The sequence below is a fragment of the Pinus tabuliformis genome, chromosome 1_2, assembly GCF_031772625.1.
Source record: "Pinus tabuliformis cultivar Carrire ecotype Pingquan chromosome 1_2, CPIR1, whole genome shotgun sequence".
Classification (NCBI taxonomy): Eukaryota; Viridiplantae; Streptophyta; class Pinopsida; order Pinales; family Pinaceae; genus Pinus; species Pinus tabuliformis.
Window position 1 is genome coordinate 1,014,877,770 of NC_142298.1, and position 24,803 is coordinate 1,014,902,572.

Sequence of the window (24,803 nt, forward strand, 5' to 3'; positions counted from 1 at the left end):
GTATTGTAACATTGAAAAGAACATAATGAAAAATCAATCTGGTAGTCCCAGTTTTGGGATTATGTTTTCGCCATTGTTTATTTTCTGTTTTTAGAATTTGTATGCAGGTAATTTCTATACGGGGTTAAAACCTACATAGAAACCCACTATAACTATCCTCACTACTGGTTGACAACTGAGTTATAATAAAGTTTACCACTTTCAAAAAGTAAAAAAAGAAATCAATGTCAACTTTTAAAAAGGGATTACCCCAATAAACTTGGCATTCTAAGAAAAACTTATATTCTCTTCTTGTGGAAGCTAAGGATGAGATGCCAACTATGTAGGGACGACTAAACTCCGTGGACACATCTTGGCTGAATGACGTATATTTTTTCAGTACTCGGCACTTTTATTGTTAGTAATGAAATAGAAAACAACTTGTAACTAATCTTGAAAAGGCCTCAAACAAGGAAAACTACTTGTATTCCTAAATTCAACACTCGTAAGAATAAGAGTTGGAATTCAATCAGTGCTTGCTTCGTAGTAAGAAACCAATCAGAATTTTATTGCTTTAATAAATAAACAATGAAATTATCATTTCTCACACCTGATAAATAATGGTGACAACAATGGCTGTTAGCATACAAAACATATTTCACAGTTACCGTCATGGACATAGAGAAGATGTTGAACGAATTCAGTTCACAACTCTTTTAGGATAAGGTGACATTATACTGGGATTTATAGCACATTACTGCCTTCCAATCCTTTCAGGACCAACTCTTCTAAGGATTGGGACCAACACAGTAAGGCCGACTTTTCAGGACCGACTCTTAAAAGAGCTAAACTTACCACTACCCAAAGCTATACTTAGCTTTAGGCTCATATTAACTTCCATCAATACAGACAATCAGGCACAACCAATCTGAAAGCCGTGTACATACAACACCCTGCTAAAGACTGAAAATATTTATGTTGGAAACCAATAACTTTCTAGGAAACTCTGAGAATTTAATTAACTGCTGGACAGCATATGCATTGGCTAAAGATGGACCTTGTCTTTTGCTTATCTTTCCTAGATGGTGAAGCAACAAGCCTTGCAGGTGATTCCCACACATCCTCAGCAGACTTCAGTTGAGCATTTCCTTGTTCTATTGGTGCAGAACTTTGTTTGGGAATTGTATCAGGGACATCTGTCAAATGGTGGCGCAGAGGCATGCGGAGTTTCTCAGATTCTGTCCTCTCCAAGGATACCTTAGAGTTATCCAAGTTTAAGTCACTAGGCAATACTGATTCCTTCTTTACTTCAGGTGATCCTTCTGCTGTGGCAAGTAATGGGGTTTTCAAGTCATCTCCACTCTCCTCATGCCATGATTCTAGCTTTGGACAGTTTACATAATCTGGAGATTGCAGTGATTGGTCAGGATGTGATGAACATATTTGTTTATTGGAAGATGTGACCTGATTTTCTTCCCGTTTTGGAATTAGGCTTTCATTGGCCAAATCTGGTCCAGGTTCACCTAGTGCATTGGCTGCAAAAGAAATAATGCAATTAGGATTTATCATCAGTTTGTCGACATGTGAAAATCAAAATTCAAAGTGCAAAATCAAAGCATAATGATTGCACAGAGAGAAGCCATAAGCACTCTAAATCCCGAGTATGGATGAAGTGTAATATCCATGTATAATTTTTATAAATCAAAATGGAAAAAATTAAATCTGTGATAATAAAAAAACACCTAACATAATGTTTATATATATATATATATGAAAGCATATATATAAACCGGCATAGAGTCCCAAGGGTTAGCTCAAGCTTGAACTATTTGCCCAGGGTATGTTGTCCATGGGGAGGCCATGCTGCCATATGTCACAAGTTGAAATCCAGTAAAGTCCCTTAGGGTTACCAGGAGCTGTTGTAGCTGGCAGTTGGGCGGGTCTCCAATGTCCATCCAAATATTCTGGGAAGGAGAGGGATCATGTCAATAGATCAATCTTTACTCTGGAACTTTTAATCATTGAGAGATTTGCTCCTGGGTTCTTTTTATCCATCTCTGCACTTAATAGATCCGGGGTTAAGATGGATCTATTCTGGTGTAAGACGCGAAAACAATGTGTTGGATGGTGAGGTTGCTGGTTCATTGAGGTGAACAAAATGTTAAGCTCTCACCAGAATTTCATTATTGCTGTGATCCGCTCTACCAGCCTGGCATGAGTTTCAAAATGGATGAGGCTAGCTGCAAATTCCAGGTGATTTTGGCAGAAAATATACCACTTATAATTGGTAGCTAAGCCAAAGGAAGTCTGTTATTTTCGGTGGAGCCTCTCCAGCGATATGGCGATGCAACCTCTCAGTCAGTGTTTCTCTAATCATGTCCAAGAAAAGAGAATGGTGTGTTTGGCAACTTAGGAGTTTATGGTATTTTAGGACAACCTATGAACGTTTTATTAAGCATTATACAATATGAAAGCTAAGATTGAGTTGGACTGGTCAAGAACAGGATGACTGATTGGTGTTACGTTTGTTTGTAAATTCAAATAATACCTGTTGTCATATTATTAATAGGCAATGTCAGAAGATCGTTATCTGCAGTGAGCAGTCTACCATCCTTTGAACTCCTAGTGTCAGTACTCAATCCATTCACATCTTTGTTTTCCACTTCATATAATGAATTTCCACTTATATCTTTCCGTTTTCCAGGTGGATGGGCTTCGTTCAGACATTCTAAGCTCTGCAACAATTCATTTGAATTGTCTTTAGTTTCACTTGAATCAAATTGAATCCTGGAAATAGGACATTTCACAGCATCTGCCTTGTTAACTTCGGATTCAAAATTGTCCATCCTATCTCCTTTAGTTGTTCCCATAAATGTCTCCTCTGAATGTAAATCATTTTGGCTCTGTAAAGCTTTATCTTTCGTGTCAACAATTACAGAAGAAATTGCAATCTCTTTTTTGGGAATGCTGCATGCTTGGGCTATATCTTCAATCATGGTTACAGGAACAAAAGGTTCCATCTTTTGTGCTTGCCGTTGTATCACACCAGCTGACAATATGACAGAGGTGCTCAATGACTTATCTTTGGTTTCAACCAACAATGCCATATTTGCTCTATTCAAAGATTGTGAATCAGATAACCCTTCAATTGCTTCCTCTGCAACAGCCAGTTTTGTACCATTGTCGTACCCATTCTGATGAACTTCAACAGCAGACTGTGCTAAGGAAGGTTTTCCCAGCACCTCTACTGCAGTGGAGACCTTAATATTTTTATTATTGCATGATTCATCCTTCAAATCCTCCAATACGTTCATATCTTTATCCTCTGCAGACCTTTTATTACGTAGCAAAGTTATGGACTCCTGAATTACTTCAATTACAGTCAGATTTGTGTCCCCTTCCTCTGAAGAAGATTGCTGAGTCAATGGAATTTTAATTGCCTCCACTTGAGAGATACCAGCTTCCTGTTTCTCCTGTTCGTGTTTTTCTTTTTCCAGTATAGAGTGCAGACTAGTAGGATTTTCAAGCTTTTCCACTGACGATACCGTTGTTTCCTCACTATCATTTTTCTTTTCACCATGTATGATTTCACTGTTCATTTCTGAAACAAGGAAATGACCACCTACTTTTTCATTTTCAGTACTAGTTCTTCCCATTCTTCTATAATCGATTGTTTCTTCCAAACCATTTTCTTCAGTCTGCATCGTCTTTTGTGGCAGGTGCAACACATCTGTAGCCGGTTCAGTTCCTGAGCAGGGCCGCAAGCCATTTGGCATTGAAGTTGAGTCAGCATCACTCGCACATGATTCTTTAGCAAAGGCCACTGTACTGGTTATGGAGTTTTTACCAAATCCTGTCATTTTGAGACAGCAAAAACCATTAACAGAGTTTTAAGTTCACAAGTCATTAGCATCTAATTATTGTCTTATATGTTGCAGGCAAATCTTGATAAACATTATATCAGGCAAGCAACTATTTAATTTTCTATTCTTATGCATGATACTTACAAAATAAATCAATCTGGAATGTTTGACACCATAGTCATACAGACAGCTAAAAGGTGAAGAGAATTAGGAATATAGAAAGCCAAAATCAATCATTTGTTACATAACGAATGGTAGGTTAAAAGAAAAACTGGGAATGTAGATGTCATAAGCATGAATACAAATGAAGCAACCTTCAAAAGCCTCAGTAATAATAAAAAATGTTGAAACATACCTCTATCTTTGGGGAGTATTGTTCGCTATATTTGTTAATATTGTGTTTTATGAAATGCCTGGATTTCTGGGGTGAAAATAACAGTCAAATGTCTTCTAATACTAGTGAGAAAAGACGGAGATGGCTAGGAAATGTCTATAGAGTCTCAAATCCATTTTGTCTTTTATAAATCTTTCCAAAGGTTTTGGTAAGATATGTCCAAAGGAACCTCAGCTACATTGAGCTTGACCAAAGATGTTTTGAAAAGATAATTGAACTTCAAAATCCACTGTATGTTAGGGAAACATGAAACAAGCAGATTACTCCACTTTTAAAATTTTAAGAATTTCTATGTCTGTGTGTGTACAATATACACACAATATGTGTGTGGGTGCACGCGCGTGCCTGTGCATGTGTGCTTTTTCTCACACAGTCAGTCCTCACTGCTCCAAAAGCCTACTTGGACAATGGAAACAAACAGATAACGGTGAAGATGGAGAAAGTATTACGCTATGAAGAGAGTGTTGCAAGTAATTCAGGTAGTAGTAATAATTTAACAATTTCTAATGTAGTAGTTTTCTGAAGCTGACCAACTAGTTGCATCCAAATCCATATAAGCTAGGTTGGCCCTTGGGTACAAGATGGGAATGAAGTATATGCATCTCATCTATGTTTGGCTATTATCAATTTGGGGTGTTAATGTTGATAAAGTGTGGCATGATGTTCTCTTCATGACTGATAATCAATGATCATATATGATGTTTCAAGGAATTTGTGGCTTTTTATTGAAAGTTCATTCAAAATGTTAATAAGATTGCAGTACCTATGATCTCTCTGATGAAAGCCAATAAGAGCATTTTGGGGAAAATGGCAGTGAAAGAGAGTTTCCAGATTCTTAAAAGATGAGGAGAAGAAGCTCCGGTTTAAGCTCATGAAGACTAAGTTTTTGAGCAGTACATAGGAAGGTTATCCCCTAATTACTACAATGAAAAGCCTAATGAAGAAACTAAGAGATTGTGTGCATGATTAGGAAGTATATCATATGTGAAATTTCATAAACCCTACATCAGTGGAGGCATTACTTGATAACACAATCAAGGATTATATCTTATATGCAATTTTATAAACCCTACATCAGTGGAGGCATTACTTGATAACAAAATCAAGCTTTGAAGTATTTCTGCAGTCAAGACGGGTTTGCTTGTCATGCTATTTTCAAAGTTTCACTTTACAGCTGTAGCACAAGGAAGGTAAAACAAATATGGTATCACACTGTCACAGCCGTAAGTTGAGGGAGGACACTGCTGATAACTATGACCAATGAGATTCTAGGTTTTGAGCAGCAAGCAAGGATGCTTATGAGGATGATCCAAACCTCAGATTAGCTTTGGGTTATGCAAGAACTGGCTATAGGGGATAGATGCATAGGATGAAATTTTATTTTGGGGGAATCAGTTATGCATACTAAAGGTACAATGAGGGATATACATGTACATGCAGCACATGCTAGAGCTCTTGGTTGATAACTTGTTAAACCTCAAACAGTTGGAAGACCATTATTAGTGACCAAGCATGGACAAAGGTGGCTAAGTTAGTAGTCAAGTATCACATTTCTCAACTGTCCAAAGGTAACCAACAAAATATTAGCAAATAGTAACCCTTGACTGTACCAACTTCCAAGGAAATCCTGGGAATGCATAGCATGTACTTTGTGTTGGTTACTGCAAACATAAAGAGAGGATGACATTACATTTGTTGTCATTGATTTCTTTTCTAAGTTAGTATATTATCATAGCTTGTAATAAACATGGAGATGTGACCCATGTTGCAAAGCTTTTCTTCAAAATTTTGGTTCAGTTACATGGACTCCTCTCTCTATCACCTCCAACCAAATTCTTGAGACCCTTTTTGACAAACACTACGGAAGATGTTGGGAATGAATTCAATTTAGTTCTTCCTGTCATCCTCAAACTAAAGTAGTAAATAAAATACATGGTAACTTGTTGTATTTAGTAAAGAGCCACTAACATAGGACTTGATGTTACACCTCAAGCTGAGGTTGCTCCTAAAATTTCTTTGCACTATGCTACTGGGTATTTGCCTTTCCAAATAGTATATGGACACTCACTTGGAGGGTTGAAATAATTAAGTCTTATGCCATCAAATGTTTGCATTTCTGCTGCCAAATAGTTCATAGAAGGGATGATGGAATTCTTTAACCAAATTCAGAAAAGCGTTGAACAACATAAGGATGTCTATAAGGATAGAGCTGATATGAAGAAATGAGAAAAGGGGCATCAGTTGGAGTTATGACGGTGTATCTATGAGGAAAAGTTCTCAAAAGAATACGTTTTGTGAGAAAAAAAATATAGGAAGTTCAAAGCTTCCAAACTAGGAGGTTTGAAGTAGGAACGTGATCTTATCGGAGGGGCTTCATGTAGGAGTTTCCTCTAATTAGTAATTAGTGATCCTCTTTTGACAAGCAAATAAAAGAAGAATCATATCTATGTTATCTCTTACGGAGGTGATTTTGGTGGGTTTATTAGGAAAACAAGCGGGCAAAGTTCCCTAATTAAAGGGTTGAGGTGCATTATTTTAAGCATATTTGTAAGGATGCACTTAATGAAGTTGAGATTTATAGAATCAGTTTGCCTCGAATTTTTAGAGTAATTAGCTATGTTGCACTGTTTTTCGGGATGGGGGAACAACGGGGATGAGTGGACACATCCTTGCAATGGATAGAGTGCACCGCCAAATTTTTCAGGGGACGGCATGTTTGAGACACTAATAATATAGCTATATATATGAAAGAATATGTCTTGATGATGAGTCCTGTTTGTGACTCGAAACGTAGACACTTAAAAATGACAACTGTGGATTTAATTCCGGAACAACATTCCTCTAATCTCAACCACAGAAATCTACAAACAACAATATTAAAAAATTCAAAATTCACCATAAACATTTGTAGTTGCCTCAAGCTTGTTAGCATAACAAGCTATACCATATAGTATAATAGTATTATGCACAGCCAATAAGCTCAACCAATTTAAAAAAGAGGCTAAGTGAACAAAATGCAGTTTAGCTTTAGGTAACTAAGTGTAAGCATTTTCAATTAGCAATGAGATCTGAGAAGGGTCTATGACACAGAGAACTGTCTCTATAGAATATTTCTTCCTCATATTTTTTGTTAATGATGATCATGTTAAAAAAAAGGCATTCCCTTCTCAATAGGTCTTCCAAAAGTTTACAGGTGTGTTGAAAACCACTATAAAAAACTTTGGTTCTGTAAAAGATTAGATCATATTTTAGATTAAGAAGGTAATTGAATAGGAATTTATTCAAACATTTAGTACCTAATCCAAGTCACTACTATTTGATTGTTTTCACAATGCTTGAGGTTGGGATGGTGGAAGCACTGGACTTGAATGACTCCTGGAAACCAATGTACAATATGTAAAAGATGAGATGACCCAAAAAATGAGAAGAACAAGAGCAATAACCACAAAGATCAGCCCTTTGAAATGCTGCATTTCCGTCTTCTTGACATGGAGGCTTTGCTTGTTGTAATGTTGTTGTTGAAAATACAATGTTTAAATCACTAGAAACCCAAATTGAAACCCATCATAAAAAAACCCATTTTTTGAGCTGCAACTTGCACAACATATTTGGATTTAGTGCTATACAAAAATAATGGATGAGAAAAGTAATCATATTGTCCAATCATCAATGTCCATGATTGTCAAAACTGAATATATATGCCATGAATATCCCTCAAATATGCCCAGAAAATCCTTGATCTCTGCCCAAAACATCCTTAAAGTCTGTATGGAATGTCCCTGAAATCTGTTTGGAACGTCTTGGTGACAACCAGCAAGTCCCCAGTGATGTCATCAGCAGTTTGGGGACATTGTCCAAGGGTCCCCAGATCATCAAAACAAAGGAATGTAGGGTACATGGGTGTTTTTTGGGTGGTGGATCCCCATGCAACATGGGTAATTAGCTCAGAGATTGTACGTATAATGTTCAAGGTTATATTTAGTGCTTTCTATTATTCTTTAGTTAGTTTATCTGTTATTTTCTAGTTATCCATCCAAAACAATTGATAGAATGTATTTAGTTTATCTGTTATTTTCTAGTCGTCCATCCAAAACAATTGATAGGATGTATTTCCACTTCGAATCAAGACATGATGATTCTTATCTCTAGAATGCTTAGAGCTCATCTACCAAATAAAACGATGTTTAATAACATGATATTACTATTCTCTCAGTGTCAAACATCTATTGATCAATATTATCACTATTGATTAAGCATTAATAAGAGGGGCCATTGTCTAGACTCTTGACACTATAACTATAATGTCTCAAATATTGCAAGATAAGGATGTCGCAAACTTTCTTTTACCCTTGAGAAGAGTTCAAGGATAAATCTATCCTTCTGAATTTGGGAGGGAAAAGAAAGGAATTTATGGAATATTAGATGGAGGGGGCGAAGATTCGGCATTTCAACCTTAGTCAGTCCACACAAACAATAATTTGAGAGAGATTTTTTTCTGTCCATGGTATCAATGAAACTTTTAGCTTTTAGAACCTTGATAGTTGAACCAACTAGGTTGATACTTTGATTTTCCATGGCCTGGTTGATTGAGCCATGCCTCTTAATACTATTCATGCAGAAGTAGCAATTCTCTGACATACCCTAAGAAACATACCTTTTCCAAAGTAAGGTTCAATAGGATATTTAGCCAAAGGTTTTAGGTGGAAAGGCAGATCATAGATGTGTATTTTTCATTACTTGGAAGACCTAGGATGTTCTATATGCTTATATTCAAATAATACAAAAAAATTGTTTGAGAATGCCCCATAGAGATTCAAAGCCATTGAAGTTTGAGTCATTCAAGAAAGTAAGGACCATCTATGTAATTTCCTTGTTAAAGGGAGGAGGATAAATTCAATCTTATTTTGTGGTCCTATTACCCACCACAAATGGGTGACCCCATAGGAGAATTTTTTTTCCTAGATTTATCTTCAGCTGACAGCCAAAAACCCTGACAACCACCAGTGTAGCCAATATATATTGTGTCAGTTGATCTCCTCTCCCTAAGCTAGTCATATGTCCCCTCGCCCATCTATTGAGAGCGTATGTTTGAAGGTGGGCCATCCAATCCTAAAGGTATGTTTTTCATTATGCAATCAGGTGTTTATGCTTGTTTTTCCTTGGGAACATTGGGTATGGATCATTGGGTGACTTGGAAGGAGGAACGGTTTTGACTGTAGTGTTGTTCCCTCACCTTAAATGGGGGGTAAATCCTCAATCCTACTCCCATGAGATCTTCCCTATTGACTTATAGTTTCAAGATGGGCACTACTCGGGAAACCCCAATTTTGGTAGTGTGGTCCCGTTTTCCTGTTTCATATTTTTCACTCCCCTCCGCACATTGCATGCCTGATTTCATTATCTTTCCTTTTTAGGTCCACATGACCACTGGTTCTGCAATGCTTTGGTACTCCCCCTCCCCTTGTCCACTTGTCTAGGTCGAGCTTGAAACGTTGGCCTGAAGGTTGATGCAGCTAAAAAAAGGATTAAAAGCATATCATGGCCACATACAAGAAATTAATATCACAAAAAGCAAAAGATGGTCGGGACATTATATTAGCGCGTGGAAAAAAGTCATACATGAGCTCTATGTGAAAATTCCAAACCGGAATCCTTTTGTAGCAACTAGAAATTATTCTCCTAATTGTTAATTTAATTTAACAATTTATTTATTGTTTGCTACAACAAATACTGAATAAATCACACTGCAATCTACACAAATAAAACTATGGAAGAATAAACGCTGGAAGAAATGCTAGCACACACACAAAATAACACAATTATTTTTGGACAAAAGTCCAAGAAAAACCCAACTTGGGAAAACTGGTGCAGCAACTGAGGGTTTTATTATTAAGTAGCGGTGAAATAATCTGAGTACAACTGGATGCCCAAACTAGAAATCCATAGATAAATATTGGAAAAAATCTGGAGAGGAATTTTCCTCGCCAACAAGCAATCTCCTAGCATAACTTTCCTTCATAATTTCGGCCCTCTGAGCCTCTACGCTGCGTTGCGTAGTTGGATGGACGTCTAGCCTCAAGCTGGACTCTGATGAAGTCGTTCTACCTTCTGCTTACCAGAAAGATGCTTGGACTCCTACCCTGCCTCAAGAACTGAAAATATCAATCTCTCCCAACAAATCAACTTTGCCTCTAGAGGCTATTGCACTGCCCCAACATCAACCTCTCTGTGGCTCTTTTGCCTCTCTGCAAATGCACTCACCGGATCTGGAATCCTTCCTCCGGCGTCACTGTTTTTTCCCCTCTCTCATTGCTTCGATCTCAGTAGCTCTCTCTCCGGCAACTGACTGCTGCTACTCTGGAAATCAATCTGCTCAAAAATCGAACCTTTCAAGTGTCTTCTCCAAGTGCCCGTCGACTTCTTCTTATAATCCTCTATTGGGACTCCAACGGCCAAGATTAAATCTTAATTGATGGCTAGGATCATCTTGAAGTCGATTTGTGTGAGTTTCTAGATGATTCTCGCCTTTACGTAATTAATACTGATTAATTAACCATATTCCCTAACTTTAGACTTAGGAAATATTTAAAAACTAGTTAATAATCTAATTAAGTCATTTCTAGGCGGAATTTCCAAAAATGATTTCTGAGTTTTGGAGATCTCATGTATTCTAGCCTCTCCACAAAATTTTACAGCTAGAACACATCGGATGCTACAAAAACTAACACTCCCTCTTAGCGAGGAATGTGTTCTAGTGCTACTGCATGCCCTGTAGCAGCACCCTATCTTTGCATCATCTCCTGTCACGCTACTGATCCTTGCCCATAATGCCCACCAACTACTGTGCAACTCTGATATATGCTACAGCTATGTTGTTGCTAACCCTGTTGAACTGCTGCCAACACTGCATCTGCACTGCAACTCCCTTTCATTTGTTGTTGTTGCAAGTGCAACATCTGCAACTAAAAATCATCCAAAAGACTGAATCAGTTGTGATCATTATAATGCATCTGTCACCCGAGTCTCTGACTGCTGCTAGTATCTGCATTGTCACTGAAGAATTTGCGTTGTTGCTGACTGTACATTGTTCCAACTGCACCGTTGCCAACTCTGCACTGCGATCCCCAGCATCTGATTGCTACTAGTCTCTGCAACTATCACTCTGGCATCTGACTGCATCAACTGTGATTGATCCATCCTGCTACTAAATATTGTGGGCCCATGTAGCCAGGTAATGATCCATGAGGTGGACTCCTCAAGGATCCTACCCAACTGTAGTGCTCTAGGGCTACAATACCAAATCTCCCCACCTCACTCCTCGAGGTATATCAGCGAACATAGTGAAGTCTTCCTCCAGCCTGGAGGATAGCCTATCGATCTCTACTAAAGTTTTCTATTGGTCTTGCTTCTCCTCCATTTCCTTCTTCCTGAGAGGACACTGGGTCCTATAGTGACCAATCTCACCACATCTGAAGCATTTAACCTTTGATAGGTCCTTCTTCTTCATCCTCTCCTACCCTTGTCCCTGACTGGGACCCTTCAATGCAAGGGCCACATTCTCCTCCTCCTTCACCTACTTCGATCCACTGCTACTGCTATTGATGGAGCTCTTCAATGGAGCTCGTCTCAACTCCTCCTGCTACAAATCGTCCCACAGCATGTTCCATCTTGGCAAGGTATCTCTGCCCAAGACACTTTGGACGAATACCCGCCACTCCTTTGAGACATTTTTTAGTGCCAATCGCATTAGCTCTGTGGGTTGAGGCACTGCCCAACAGCTGCAAGCTGGTCCCAGATCACCTGAATCCTGGTGGGGAAGGGGTCTATGTCTTCTCCCTTCTGCATCCTAACACACCTCAGCTTCTCTTCTAGGTACATCCTCCGCTCCTCGAAAGTACCCTGGTACAGTGTAGAGAGGGAATCCCACATCTCTTTGGCAGTATCTTTGCCAACTATGTGTGAAACCACATGATCTCAGACACCATCTAGGATCAAATGTTTCACTCGGGCCATCTCCTTTTTGTTCTCCTTCATTTGATCTATGTCCTGGTGAATTGCTACTAGTGCATCGATATACATTTTTTATTTCAGACCAAACTCATCGATAAGGAAGGACATCCTTGCCTTCCAGATGACATAGTTGGAAGCCCCATCCAGCCTGTGCTAATCAGAAAGCCCAACAGTGGCCATCTAAACAAAATGTCCATAATATCCTCTTTCCTTTTGCTCAGCTAGTGTTCAGTTATTCGCACTGCCTTATGGAGTGAGAAGATCTTCTCACAACGACTGTTGATCTGCAAGGAAAAATCGAACTTCTTGAGACTAGAAGTTCCCTGAGGAAAATTTTCCCTCTGTGTGTGCTCTTCTTCCTTCCACCGAGTGTTGGTTCTGCTCTAGTGAACTGCTGCAAAAACCATTACGTCCAGCTAGAGATCTGCCCAACGAAAAATCTAAGCTGATCCCTCTGCCTCTGGAATCACTCGATCCGAAAAGATCGAATTTTTCTGCCCTCACTCAGAAAAATCGAACCTCCTCAAGCAACTCAGCCTCCTGGAAGAATGACTGCGTTGCCCATGGGAATTGCAGCCTACTGCCCACACTAAGCAGCAAAATTCCTTCTCTTTTCGCCTCTAAGTTGTCCGACTGATCAACTGCGATCTGATACAATGTAAAAATTCCAAACCGAAATCTTTTTGCAGCAACTAGAAATTATTCTCCTAATTGTTAATTTAATTTAACAATTTTTCACTGTTTGCTACAGCAAATACTAAATAAATCACACTGCAATCTACACAAATAAAATTGCGGAAGAATAAACACTAAAAGAAATGCTAGCACACACACACATAAAATAACACAATTATTTTTGGACAAAGTCCCCAGAAAAACCAAACTTGGGAAAACCGGTGCAGCTGCTGAGGGTTTTATTATTAAGCAGCAGTGAAATAATTTGAGTACAACTGCATGCCGAAACTGAATCCTACAAAGAAATACTGGTAGAAATCTAGAGAGGAATTTTCCTCACCCCACAAGAAATCTCCTGGCACAACTTGCCTTCAGAATTTCTAACCTCTAAGCCTTTGTGTCAGCCTCTGCGCTGCTCTACATCGCTGGATGGACGTCTAGCCTCGTACTGGACTCTGATGAAGTCGTTTTGCCTTTTGCTAACCAGAAAGGCGCTTCTCCGGCACTTTGGGACTCCTTCCCGGCCTCTAGAACTGAAAACATCAATCTCTCCAGCCAAATCGACTTTGCCTCTAGAGGCTACTGCGCTGCCCCAGCGCCAGCCTCTCTGTGGCTCTTCTGCCTCTTTATAAATTCACTCACCGAATCTGGAATCCTTCCTCCGATTTCACTATCTCTGCCCCTCTCACTACTTCGGTCTCACTATCTCCCTCTCCGGCAAATGATTATTGCTACTCTGGAAATCGATCTGTTCAGAAATCGAACCTCTCAAGTGTCTTCTCCAAGTGCCCATCGACTTCTTCTTAAAATCCTCTGTTGGGACTCCAACGGCCAAGATTAAATCTTAATCGATGGCTAGGATCATCATGAGGTTGATCCGTGTGAGTTTCTAGATGATTCTCGCCTTGACTTAATTAATACTAATTAATTAACCATATTCCCTAAGTTTAGACTTAGGAAATATTTAAAAATTGGTTAATAATCTAATAAATTCATTTCTAGGCGGAATTTCCATAAACGATTTATGCGTTTTGAAGAGCTTATAATCCTCTAGTTGAGTAATCAATGATGCAGATTAGATTCTAATCAATGGGTCAGATCATTTGGACTTGATCGTTGTCTTCTTCTAGAAGTTTCACCCTCTGTTTGATTAATACCCTTTAATTATTTTAATTTCCTAAGTTTAGACTTAGGCACCCATTAAAAATAATTAATTATTTTAATAAAACTGTCTATGGTTGGAATTTCCCAAAATGATTTCTGGGTATTGTGGAATACATGTGTCCTAGCCTCTTTGCAATTTTTGAGGCTTAGACATACGATGCTATAACACTCCACCCCTTCATTATGGCCATCACCCTGGTTCCTAGGGCCCCATGAGTGTCCCCTGCATCATTATGGAACCCATGCATGTCCCAACCCCTGGGGGTGATGAACTACCCAACCCTAAGGGGGTAATCACTGCTTATATCATACACAACAATCTCTCATCTCCTAGAGCCTCGAGCAGTATAATAAAGAAAAATTAAGAAAAAACAAAAGGCAAATGAAGAAGGGTGTAAAAACAAAGCCCAGGGTAATTCATGTACCACGATTTCTCCCTCCTACATCTATACACTCAAATATGTGGACATCCCTCATCATTACCACCCTTGAACCCATGTCATTTGGCCTTGAAACACGTGTCCCAATCCACCTCATCATTATCCACATGACCCCTATCACTTAAAGGATGTACCTTGGACAGGCCTTTCCCTTTAGGGGTTGGGAACACCTAATAGGGTTGTTTATTAGCCACTCCTACCTAGGGAGGTAACATTATTAAATGCTCAAAGCCCCAAATTTGGAAGGGAAGCCCATTATGAAGTCTCATTTGTGCCCTTGATTAACAAGCTTAGTTCACTTAGATGCACTAATGAATTATTGTACTTGATGGTGAAGAGATGCATTAAATCTTATATGTAATTGGTAGGTGGTTTCATCATGGGTTGGGCAACTTAACTGGGGCCCAAGCCCACCAGAGGATCATATTGACACTTGTAGGGGATGCGTTGAGAGCCATGGGACTCCGTCATGTGATAGAGCATTATTTCATGTCATGGGCACCTTCAGCACCTTTAGCAGCTTGTTCGTTGCCCCGCATTATTCGCAAGATGATGCACTTGAACCAGTATTGCCCCAGCCGGTTAGCAATGTACACATGTTTTGGCAACCAATCGAAGTCCCAAAGGAGGATTGTCTCACCCTTGAGACACGGGAGGGAAAGAACCATCATCAATACCCTCATTTGGAGTAGTCTACAAGCTTATCTTTCACCAGGAGACCCATGAGACTAGTATTTGTGCCCCAAAGCCACTTTGGAGCACCACATGATGACTTACATGGACATTAAGGGGCCATCCCCTTGTGCATCATTTATGGAGCCCTCTCTCATATTTTGGCACTTTGAAGACTCAATGTGGCATTCCAACGGCCTCACTTCATCATTTTCGCCTACTATTGGATGGTTTGTTCAGAATTTTTGAAGCTACTGGGTGGGCTTGTCACCAATGCCTTATTCTTGCACATTAAAACAATGTTAGGGGATTAGAATAGGAAATTCGACCTCTAAGGTCATGTATAAATAGAACTCACTCTCATTGTGAGAAAGCATCACCATCACTTGGATTTCTCTTGTAAAAGGCATTCATACTATTTTCTCTTGGACGAATTGGAGACTCTTTGATGCATTTCAATATCTCTGGAAGCTAGAATTTCGATCTTTCTTGGAGCTACTTCTTAATTTGTGGTTGGATATATCACATTGTCACCGTGTAAGTGCTCTTTGATGAATATTCTCTTTTGAAATGATGTCTAATATATGGAATTGTTGCAACTAATTAATGTTATTGTGCCCTAGTTTATTGAATACAATTGTAAAAGGTTTTTGCGTTGGAAATTGCATATGTTATCCATTGCATGACAATAGATTAATGTTCCTCGTGGATGAATTTCTTCCATGAAAATCCATAGATCTTGGGTGGGTAAATGTTAAATCTTGGTTGTTATGGCATCCATCTTTAGCCTCCTTGAAGACAATTTTGGAAATTTTTGAATCATCTTAAACTCCATAGACAAGGGATATAGGCACTAGTCCAAGAACAGTAGTGATCACCCTCTCTTTTCCATCTATTTTCTTCTCCCAAAAATTTTGGCCCCTCTCCATAGGACGGATAGCTAGGGCATCCTGCAAATTCCATTGGAGTGAGAATTTAGGGATTTCGTTTGGATATAACACTTCCTTTGTGTTGTCTCTTGATGATCTCAAATTTTGGTTGAGTTCCCACAATGAATTCTCCCTAAATTTTTATGCCCTGGAAGGGAAACCTAGTTAGTTTTCCTTGGATAAGATGGCCTTCTTGAGGGTCATATGGGCCTAGTATTCAGTGGAATAATTCTAAAGAGACCATTTCCTCTCTCTTACCTTAACCTAGTGAACACCTTGAAGGAACTCCTCCCACAATTATCTTTAAAACCCTAGGTATAGAATAAGATCTTTTTAGGTCTCTTAAGAAGAGCAAAAATCCTATTTAAGGTGTCACATCATCTTGTAGAGATTCTTGAGAGGTCCTCTCTCTCCTTTGCAGTATTCACTTTAGGCATATTTGTCATCATTGCAAATTTCAAACCCTAAGTCTTGATCTCCATCCTAGATCTTTCTTGGAGAGCCCATAAGCTTCCTTGAACCATTGTGCCTAACATAATGTCTCTCTTTGAATGGGCCTTGGGAATCACTTCATACCTTGTCATTGACATTATCATTACAAGTGGTTTTCTTCATCTTGGGACTCCTCCCATCGGTGAAAGTCTGTAAAGAGAAGTGGACATTGACTAAGATGACAGTGGATCTTTGTCCAATTACCACTCAAACTAGCAGGGGACCTAAGGGGAATCCCTAAAGGGAAAATGCTAGGCCAAGGGCAACAAATGGAGTCTTAGCCCACTGTCACCTCAACTAAGGCTCCCTTCTATTTACGTAATTTCACCAATGGGAGGAGACCCGATATGTATGGAGTCACTAATGAATAATAATTCAATGGATATGAGTGACCGAGACCCTTTCCCAGAAGGTTTTGAAAGATGGAGCTTGCTTGCTTTCTAAGGAAGGTACTATTTGCTTCTAGGGAAAGGAAGAGGATTTTGGGGGTTAGGTGTATGGGAATAGGCTTTGAAAGGAGTTCCCGACACCCTAAAATCCTTGCTAGAATTGGTATCCCGGATGGTTCTTTAAGAATGGTCCTTTGAAGGTGCGGGACCACACGGGGCCAAGTGGACCCGGTCTAGGGTATGAGGAAGGTATGAAACAATCAATGATATTTTTACCCTAGACAAGGTGGGAAGGATAAAAGAAAGTATTTCAATCAATGGTGTTGCTTTGACCCTGGGAAGTGCTAGCCTTGGGGATGGCAGGGCAAGTTTTTGTGTTGGAGCTAGGGCTTGTCTTTTCTCCCAACTACACCATCGGAATGTCTTCAAATTTGGATGAGGGCTAGAGGAAAGGCCAACGCAGGAGACCCAAGGAGATTGAACTTTTTTCAGTGGCTAACTTGTCAGAAAATTGATGCCCTAGGCACCCCAATGTGGCTAGGCTTGGGAGAAGGTGAAAGAATAATTGTTTTGGTGACCACCCTTGGTAGATCAGTGCCTTAATCATTGGGAGAATGGAGTCTATGTTGATTATGTGTAAGTCTTCTTGGTTCCCAGTAAAGGAGGCCTCAAAATTACTTCACAAACCCCTCTAGGTTAAGTGAAAGCAATCTTGCAGCTTTTGTACTACAAATGGCACAATGAGCTACCTAATGGCTGCAAGGGGTTGCTGGCTACCGGTTGAGGACCATCTTGGAGAAAAAGTTTCTCCTAGGGATATTACCCATAAAATGGTGGGTAACATTTGGCTCCAAATGGGACGTGATCTCTCGAAGAAGTGGGCGAAGCTACTCAAACGAGAGGTCACGAGAACTCCAGCAATCTCTTGGTTATCGTAGACCTATCACCTGCACATATAATAGATGGAAAAACATGGGGCAGCATGCTTTCGCAGCGTCTCATGATCGCACATGCTAATATGTTAGGCCATAAAATCAACAGAAAATAAAATATGCAAATATGCATCTGTCTACCATGAGAAATATCATATAACGTTATTTCTAATGCAAAAATCAGCATGCAATGCATCCTACTCTACCATGCATATGACACAATGTCAAGTGCTAGGTATAATCATAGACCCAATGCAACCAACATGTCAATCAATCAATACAAGAATGCATGCTTCCATGATTATTTTTGTAATGGACTGGCAATGGGAATAATAATATGAGGGCTTGTGAGGGAGGGAAGTGGGAAAACAAGAGACCCATATGTCATAGAAAGGGATCCTGGAAGAAGGAAAAGGCACCATTCGAGAGGAGGATTGGGTTTGACCCTTTAACCAAGAGATGGAAATGTCAGTAACCCAGTATATGAATCCTTGATGGAGAACTATCCCAGGGTTATCATCCTTAGGGTAAGAAGGGGGAAAAGACTTAGACATATTTAGGATGATACTGTTTTGGTCATTGGGAAAACAAGAGTGGGCTTGTCATCGTACTTGGGGAAAAACCATGATTCCTAGTTCTTTATAAGGGAAATCAGTTCTTCATCAAAAGTAGGGGGGTGAAAATCATCACAAACATCTATCTCTAGGGTAGGGGAAGAAAGCTCAAACATGGAGGAAAACCCTTTAGCGGTGGCATGGCCTAGGGAAGTATCCTCCTCAATTTCTTCTATGTTAGAGTCATCATAATTTCCCACAATCTTGGAAGGCTCTTCTTTTATTGAATCATCTTGGAACATAAAGAAAAGACCTTTCCAATCACTAGGAAGGGCTTCATAAGGACAAACATTGTTATTCGGAAGGGGCGGAGCATTTTCTTCTTCCCTAAGCTCATTCTTATGGTCTTGAGGAACCATGGGGTCTTCATTTCTATAATCATACCTAATTCCCCAATCAACAGCCCCAAAGTCACTCGTAGGTTCTCCGTTTATTTGACTTCCGTTTATTTGACTATCATGATCCTCCCCAGAATCCTCAAATTCTTCACTATATATTTGGTGTTGGTTAGAATTCCATTCATTCCCTTCTTTAGATAGGGAGGATTTTTCCTCCTTCATTCGTTCTCGAAGAATGATCTCCAAGGTATTTACTACATGATTTCGAATAAATGCCTCAAGAAGAAGGTCATCGGTAGGATTCTCTTTATATATACTCTTTGTGTTACAGAGCCTTTCTAATTGCTCACAATAGTGGGAGAAAATCTCTTGAGAGTCATATGTGGCCATCAGTTTCTTGCAAGACTTTTCATATTCCATCATCCATTCTTACAATGTCTGAGGGCTCTCAGGGTTGAGATCTTCCTCATCATCTTTAGAGGATATGCTTTCCAATTCATGAGTCTCTCTCTTGGCATTATTATTAAAGTATGCATCAATAAGAGGCCCTTCTTCAAACATGAAACCATATTCAATAACTTCCTCCTCTCAAAGGGCCATATCTAACATTTGGGATATGTCTTCATGAGATTGGAAACTCGATCCTTCATGCAACAAGAACTGCATAATCAACATCGGAAGAGAAGGAATTATTTTAGGTTTACATGATTCAAACCAATCAGTATTTGGGCAATGGATAAGACAAACAATTCCATTTGGTCACAAGGTTGAGTTATATTTTGCTTTGAAAGGTACCTTATGAACCTTACCACGTGGTTGGTTGCGGAATGTGGATCCCCATCGAACATTGGCATATTCTTCGTGGATTTCGATGAAGGTCATCTTGGGGTCCCTATCATATCTATGGTAGGAAAATATGTGGTCAACAATTGTTGGGTCCTTAATGACATGGGAGTCACCAAGGTGAATGAAATTGCCTTAACAAATGCTTGTTTCAACCTACAAGCATTGACTTTGAAGTTCAATGAAGAATTATGGCTTTGTTCTTCCAATGGAGTCACCAATAATGATATGTCAATATGTCGTATAGGAAACAAAACACACGTTTCGTGTCCCCGACAATTGCGCAAAGATGTTATTGCTCAAACTAGAAAGGGACCTAAAGGGAAAATGCTAGGCCAAGGGCAACAAATGGAGTCTTAGCCCACTATCGCCTCAGCTAAGGCTCCCTTCTATTTACGGACTTTCACCGATGGGAGGAGACCCGATATGTATGGAGTCACTAATGAATAATGAGTCAATGGATATGAGTGACCCAGATCCTTTCCCAGAAGGTTTTGAAATATGGGGTTTACTTGCTTTCTAAGCAAGGTACTATGTGCTTCTAGGGAAAGGAAGAGGATTTTGGGGGTTAGGTGTATGGGAATAAGATTTGAAAGGAGTTCCCCACATCCTCAAATCCTTGTTAGCATTGGTATCTCGGATGGTTATTTAAGAATGGTCCTTTGAAGGAGCAGGACCACATGGGGCCAAGTGGACTCGGTCTAGGGTATGCGGAAGGTATGAAACAATCAATGATATTCTTACCCTAGACAAGGTGGGAAGGATCAAAGAAATTTTATTACTCAATGATATTGCTTTGACCCTGGGAAGTGCTAGCTTTGGGGATGGTGGGGAAAGTTTTGGTCGCGGAGCTAGGGCTTGGCTTTTCTCCCAACTCCACCATCGAAATGCCTTCAAATTTGGAGGGCTAGAGGAAAGGCCAGTGCAGGAGACCCTAGGAGATCGAACTTTTTCAATGGCTAACTTGTAGGGAACTTGATGCCCTAGGCACCCCAATGTGGCTAGGCTTGGGAGAAGGTGAAAAAATAATTGTTTTGGTGACCACCCTTGGTAGATCAGTTCCTTAATCCTTGGAAGACTGGAGTCTATGTTGATTATGTGTAAGTTTTTTTGATTCCTAGTGTTGACGACTACGTGTCAACGACCCATAGTAGTACCCCCCTTTTTCGCAAAAGGAATAGCGCCTGATTGATGTGTCCGTGCCGTTCAACTATCATCATCAGCCTGATCATCATATTATATTGTAAACCCTTTCTGCATGTGTAAAATGTAAATAATCTCAGCAGATTTGTGTCATGTATGTAATTGCCTAGGTAAACCTACTATTCTGGTGATGATCTACATTCCAGGAAGTTTTTTGTTTCACTGATCCATTCTCAAATGGTCGCCAGAGTTTTCCTTCAACCTTACTCCAAAGCCGGAATGGATTTTGTCACTAGGATCTTAGGCAAGTCCTAGTGTTCTAGATCGAATCTATGTAAAAGTGATTTGGGAATAATCCTAACTGTTTAGTTAGGTTATTTTATTACAAATTGCTTGGTTTGCTGGATTATATTTGTGTCGCAGAAAATGGGAGTCTGTGAGGGTCTATTTCAAATGGGTTTTTCCCCTTGTGATGTAAAATATTATGAAAATCATGATGTAAAGTGTCTTGAGGGTTAGAAAAATAATTTATCCCCTCATAGGTTAATTAATTAAATTTTCTAGCCAAAAATCAAAATCCTAAACCAGAAATTTAATTAATTATAGGTCCTAGGTAAATTTAAATTCTCCGAAGGCAAAATTCATCAGTCCTTAAAAATTAAATTTTAAGAGATCCAGGGACTAAGGTAAATTAATTATTTTGATCAATTTTAAGCATTTGTTTCCTGGGGTTAAGTCAAAGTCAAATGTTTGAGGAAATTAATTCAAAAAATTTATTTTTGAATTAATTAAAATGCATTTAATTGAAAAATTCGGATTTCCTCAAGAATTTAAAATTTTGACGGATGAGATTAAACGAAATTTTGATCATCATCAACGATCGAGATTGCTTTGACGAGGATCACTCGAACTAGTCGTTGGAGGATTTATCTTTAAATAGTAAGTCATTTGCCAGTCAATTCATCCGACCTTTGAGTCGTGTGCTAAGTGAAAAGTTCTTCTGTAATCTTTTTTTGAATAATAAAAAAAAAACTTTAGGGTTAAATTTCGTCGGTGTTACTCTTCATGGAAATACTATAAGATGTATCGTTTTTCATGTGTAAATTTTTTTTTAGCCATTGATGACAACTTCTTAAGTGTGATTTGAGTACAGGTATCTTGCTCAGTCACTGAGGTTTGAATAATAATCCAAATTCTGAACGCAATAGCAGGTATCTCTATTTGTCTGAGTTTTAATATTGTTTTCTCGCTCTATTTTGATGGCTGAATTGAGTTTTGCAGGAAAATCTTGATTTTTAGATCATCGGGCGTTCGGGGAAGTTTTCAGTTGCACCAGCCAACTCCCGATTCATGTTTTATGAAGAGCCCATTGTGGGCTTATCATAAGATTTCTACTGGTGATGCATGAAGGGTTTTGAGCTCAGCACCTCCTTTAAACTTTAAAAATTTAAATTTTTTACATGAAAAATTGATGAATCTGGCTGTTGAGAGCCTTAGATTGTCAGATCAGGGAGCGTAGTTGGACTCACACTCCTCAAATCTGATAGATCTACTATTCATGTCCATAGATCTGTAAATTATTTTTGGTTTTCTAACTTAGGTTTTTCTGCGTCATTGTATATATCGTTTGGGTATTTCTTGTTGTCTTGCAGCTACAGATCTGAAGAAGAAAACTATGTAAAGTCCAGATCTAGGCCCTGGACGGTAAGATCTGGATCTCTCGGGTTCATCAACATCATTTTTGCAGGGATTCTATCCAGATTTTTGCAGTCCAAGGGTTTAAATTTAAATTTTTACTTTTGATCTCGAAATTTCGTGAGGGTTTCAGGGTTGAATCTAAAACAAGTGGATTCAAAATTTTAAATTAAGATTTCTGGATATTTTCTAAAGAGGTTCTGGGCCACCATTTTCGCTGATTGGTTCGCTGCCTGGGTTTTTGGGTTCACTGTGCAATTTCGAAATTTCTTTTAAAACCCTTCTACTGCAGCATTCCCGCAGTCATTTTTAGCGTGGCCTCCTTCCTGCAAAAAATGTGTTTTTTAAACCCTCGCGAACAGTTGTCTCATATTCCAAATTTGTTGTCGCTCCTCCCTCTGCAACCCACATCTATTTTTCCCTCCGCAGTTCACCATCGCTGCATTTTCTAATCTATCTACTGCTTCTTCATCAAAACAAATCTACCAAATCATTCGCAGTCCTCATTGCCCTCTCCCCATCTCTACAGCTCCATATCTGGAAATGCACACTGCCATCCTCACACCCCTGCCTTCCTGCGAAAATCACCATTCATGCTGGCAGCTCCATAGTCCGCTCCTCATCCTTGTTGCTCGTCCATCAAACCTGCACGCTGCTTCATCGACCAAATTCCCTCGTCGTTGCAGCTTAACCCTCAGCTCATCGCTTGCCTTTCAGCGACGGAGTCCATCTTGAGTTTCCTGTTTGCAGCTTCCCGTCACTTTGCAGCTTCCTCTCCCTAATCTATTGTTTGTCCATCTCTGCTCCTTGCTCCCTCGGCCACCATCTAACCTGCACCCACAACAAACATACATTTCGACTTTTTTTTATTTGCATATAAAGTACACATATGAATTAAGTTAGGTTTTTTACAGTTTAAGTGTTTGTATACAGTTAGGGTTAGCGTATGCACATTTTTTTTTTTATGTTTCATTTGATTTTCGACTTAGGTTAGGCCCCTTTTCTTTTTTAAATTTGATTTTATTTTTTCATTTTGTTTTATTTTCGATTTGGTGTTTTGACTTTTATTTTTTAACTTTTTTTATTTGATTTTGATTTTCTTAATTTTTTTTATTTTTTATTTGATTTTGAATTTTGAATTTTTTTTTATTTATGGTTATGATTTTATTATGATTTTCATTTAAAAATATCTAGAATCCTAAAAATCTTAAAAAAAAAACATTAACAAAAAAATCTAAAACATTTAAAAAACCCAAAAATTTTAAATTATTGGTGACATGAGAATTAAGAATAAAATAAATTAAGGGATTTGTGCTTAAACATTAACTTTTTTTTAATGTGGCCTGTGGCCCATTACAAATTTGATTTATTAACCCATTGATTTGTTTTACTTCTTTATTTAGCACATTGAAGTTATTGCCTAAGAAATAATTAAAATTAAAATTTGAAATTCTTTGGTGTTTCTGGTATTAAGTGCTAAGTCTTAAATTTTCATGATTCTTCTATTGTCAAGGTGCGATAAATGTTTCAAGTAATATTGGCGAAAGGAGAAAGTTAAATGTTCTAGATTTGAATTCCTAACTAAAATCATTTTAAGTCTGGAATCCCTTACATGATACAGTTTTGGGCGTTTACATTTAATCGTTCATGATTGTCACTATTCGTCACATATTGGAAAAGTGTTCTGGATAACTTGTTTTCTTACTTAATCTGTGGTTAATTCAAATCAAAGGCACTGGTCTATAATCATTTCTATCTTGTGGTCGTGTCTTGGTTACATAAGCGTTTAATCTATTCATCTAAGTCAATCGAGATTCGTTTACATTCGTCAAGTTTTCCATCTTTAAGTCTCTTAGAGCCTGTGTTCCACAGGCTATTCTCATTCATCCACCTCAGGGACTACCCCCCTTGATTTGTCTAGGAGAGGGTCTAAACGGAGTGAGTAAGGATTAGAGTGACAACCCTTACTCTAAGCATTGTCGCGGTGCCTAGACACTTTGTGCGACAACACCTAGTAAAGGAGGCCTCAAAATTACTTCACAAACCCCTCTAGGTCAAGTGAAAGCAATGTTGCAACTTTTATACGCCAAATGCATAAGAGGAATGACATATCAAAGTTAGATTTAGCCCTAGGAGATTTCGCTCATGCTACATGGCCCATACATGGAAAGAATGTTATAATAGAGACAATCCCACAATATTAAGCAATAATTTGCATGCAGCAATTAGCC

The 24,803-nt window shown here is 38.9% G+C and overlaps 1 protein-coding gene across 2 annotated transcripts in view; it reads right to left on the reverse strand.

Annotated features, from left to right (window-relative positions):
• Nucleotides 1–526: 526 nt before the first annotated feature.
• The window catches only part of LOC149209553 (uncharacterized), a 104,421-nt gene continuing 80,144 nt past the window's right edge, over nt 527–24,803 (reverse strand). For both annotated transcript variants that reach the window (XM_089396394.1, XM_089396393.1), the window contains exons 5-6: nt 2,528–3,832; nt 527–1,514 (exon numbers count right to left, since the gene is read on the reverse strand). In XM_089396394.1, the coding sequence (XP_089252520.1) occupies nt 994–1,514; nt 2,528–3,832 (1,826 nt within the window). In that variant the 3' untranslated portion in view covers nt 527–993. The remainder of the gene's footprint in view (nt 1,515–2,527; nt 3,833–24,803) is intronic.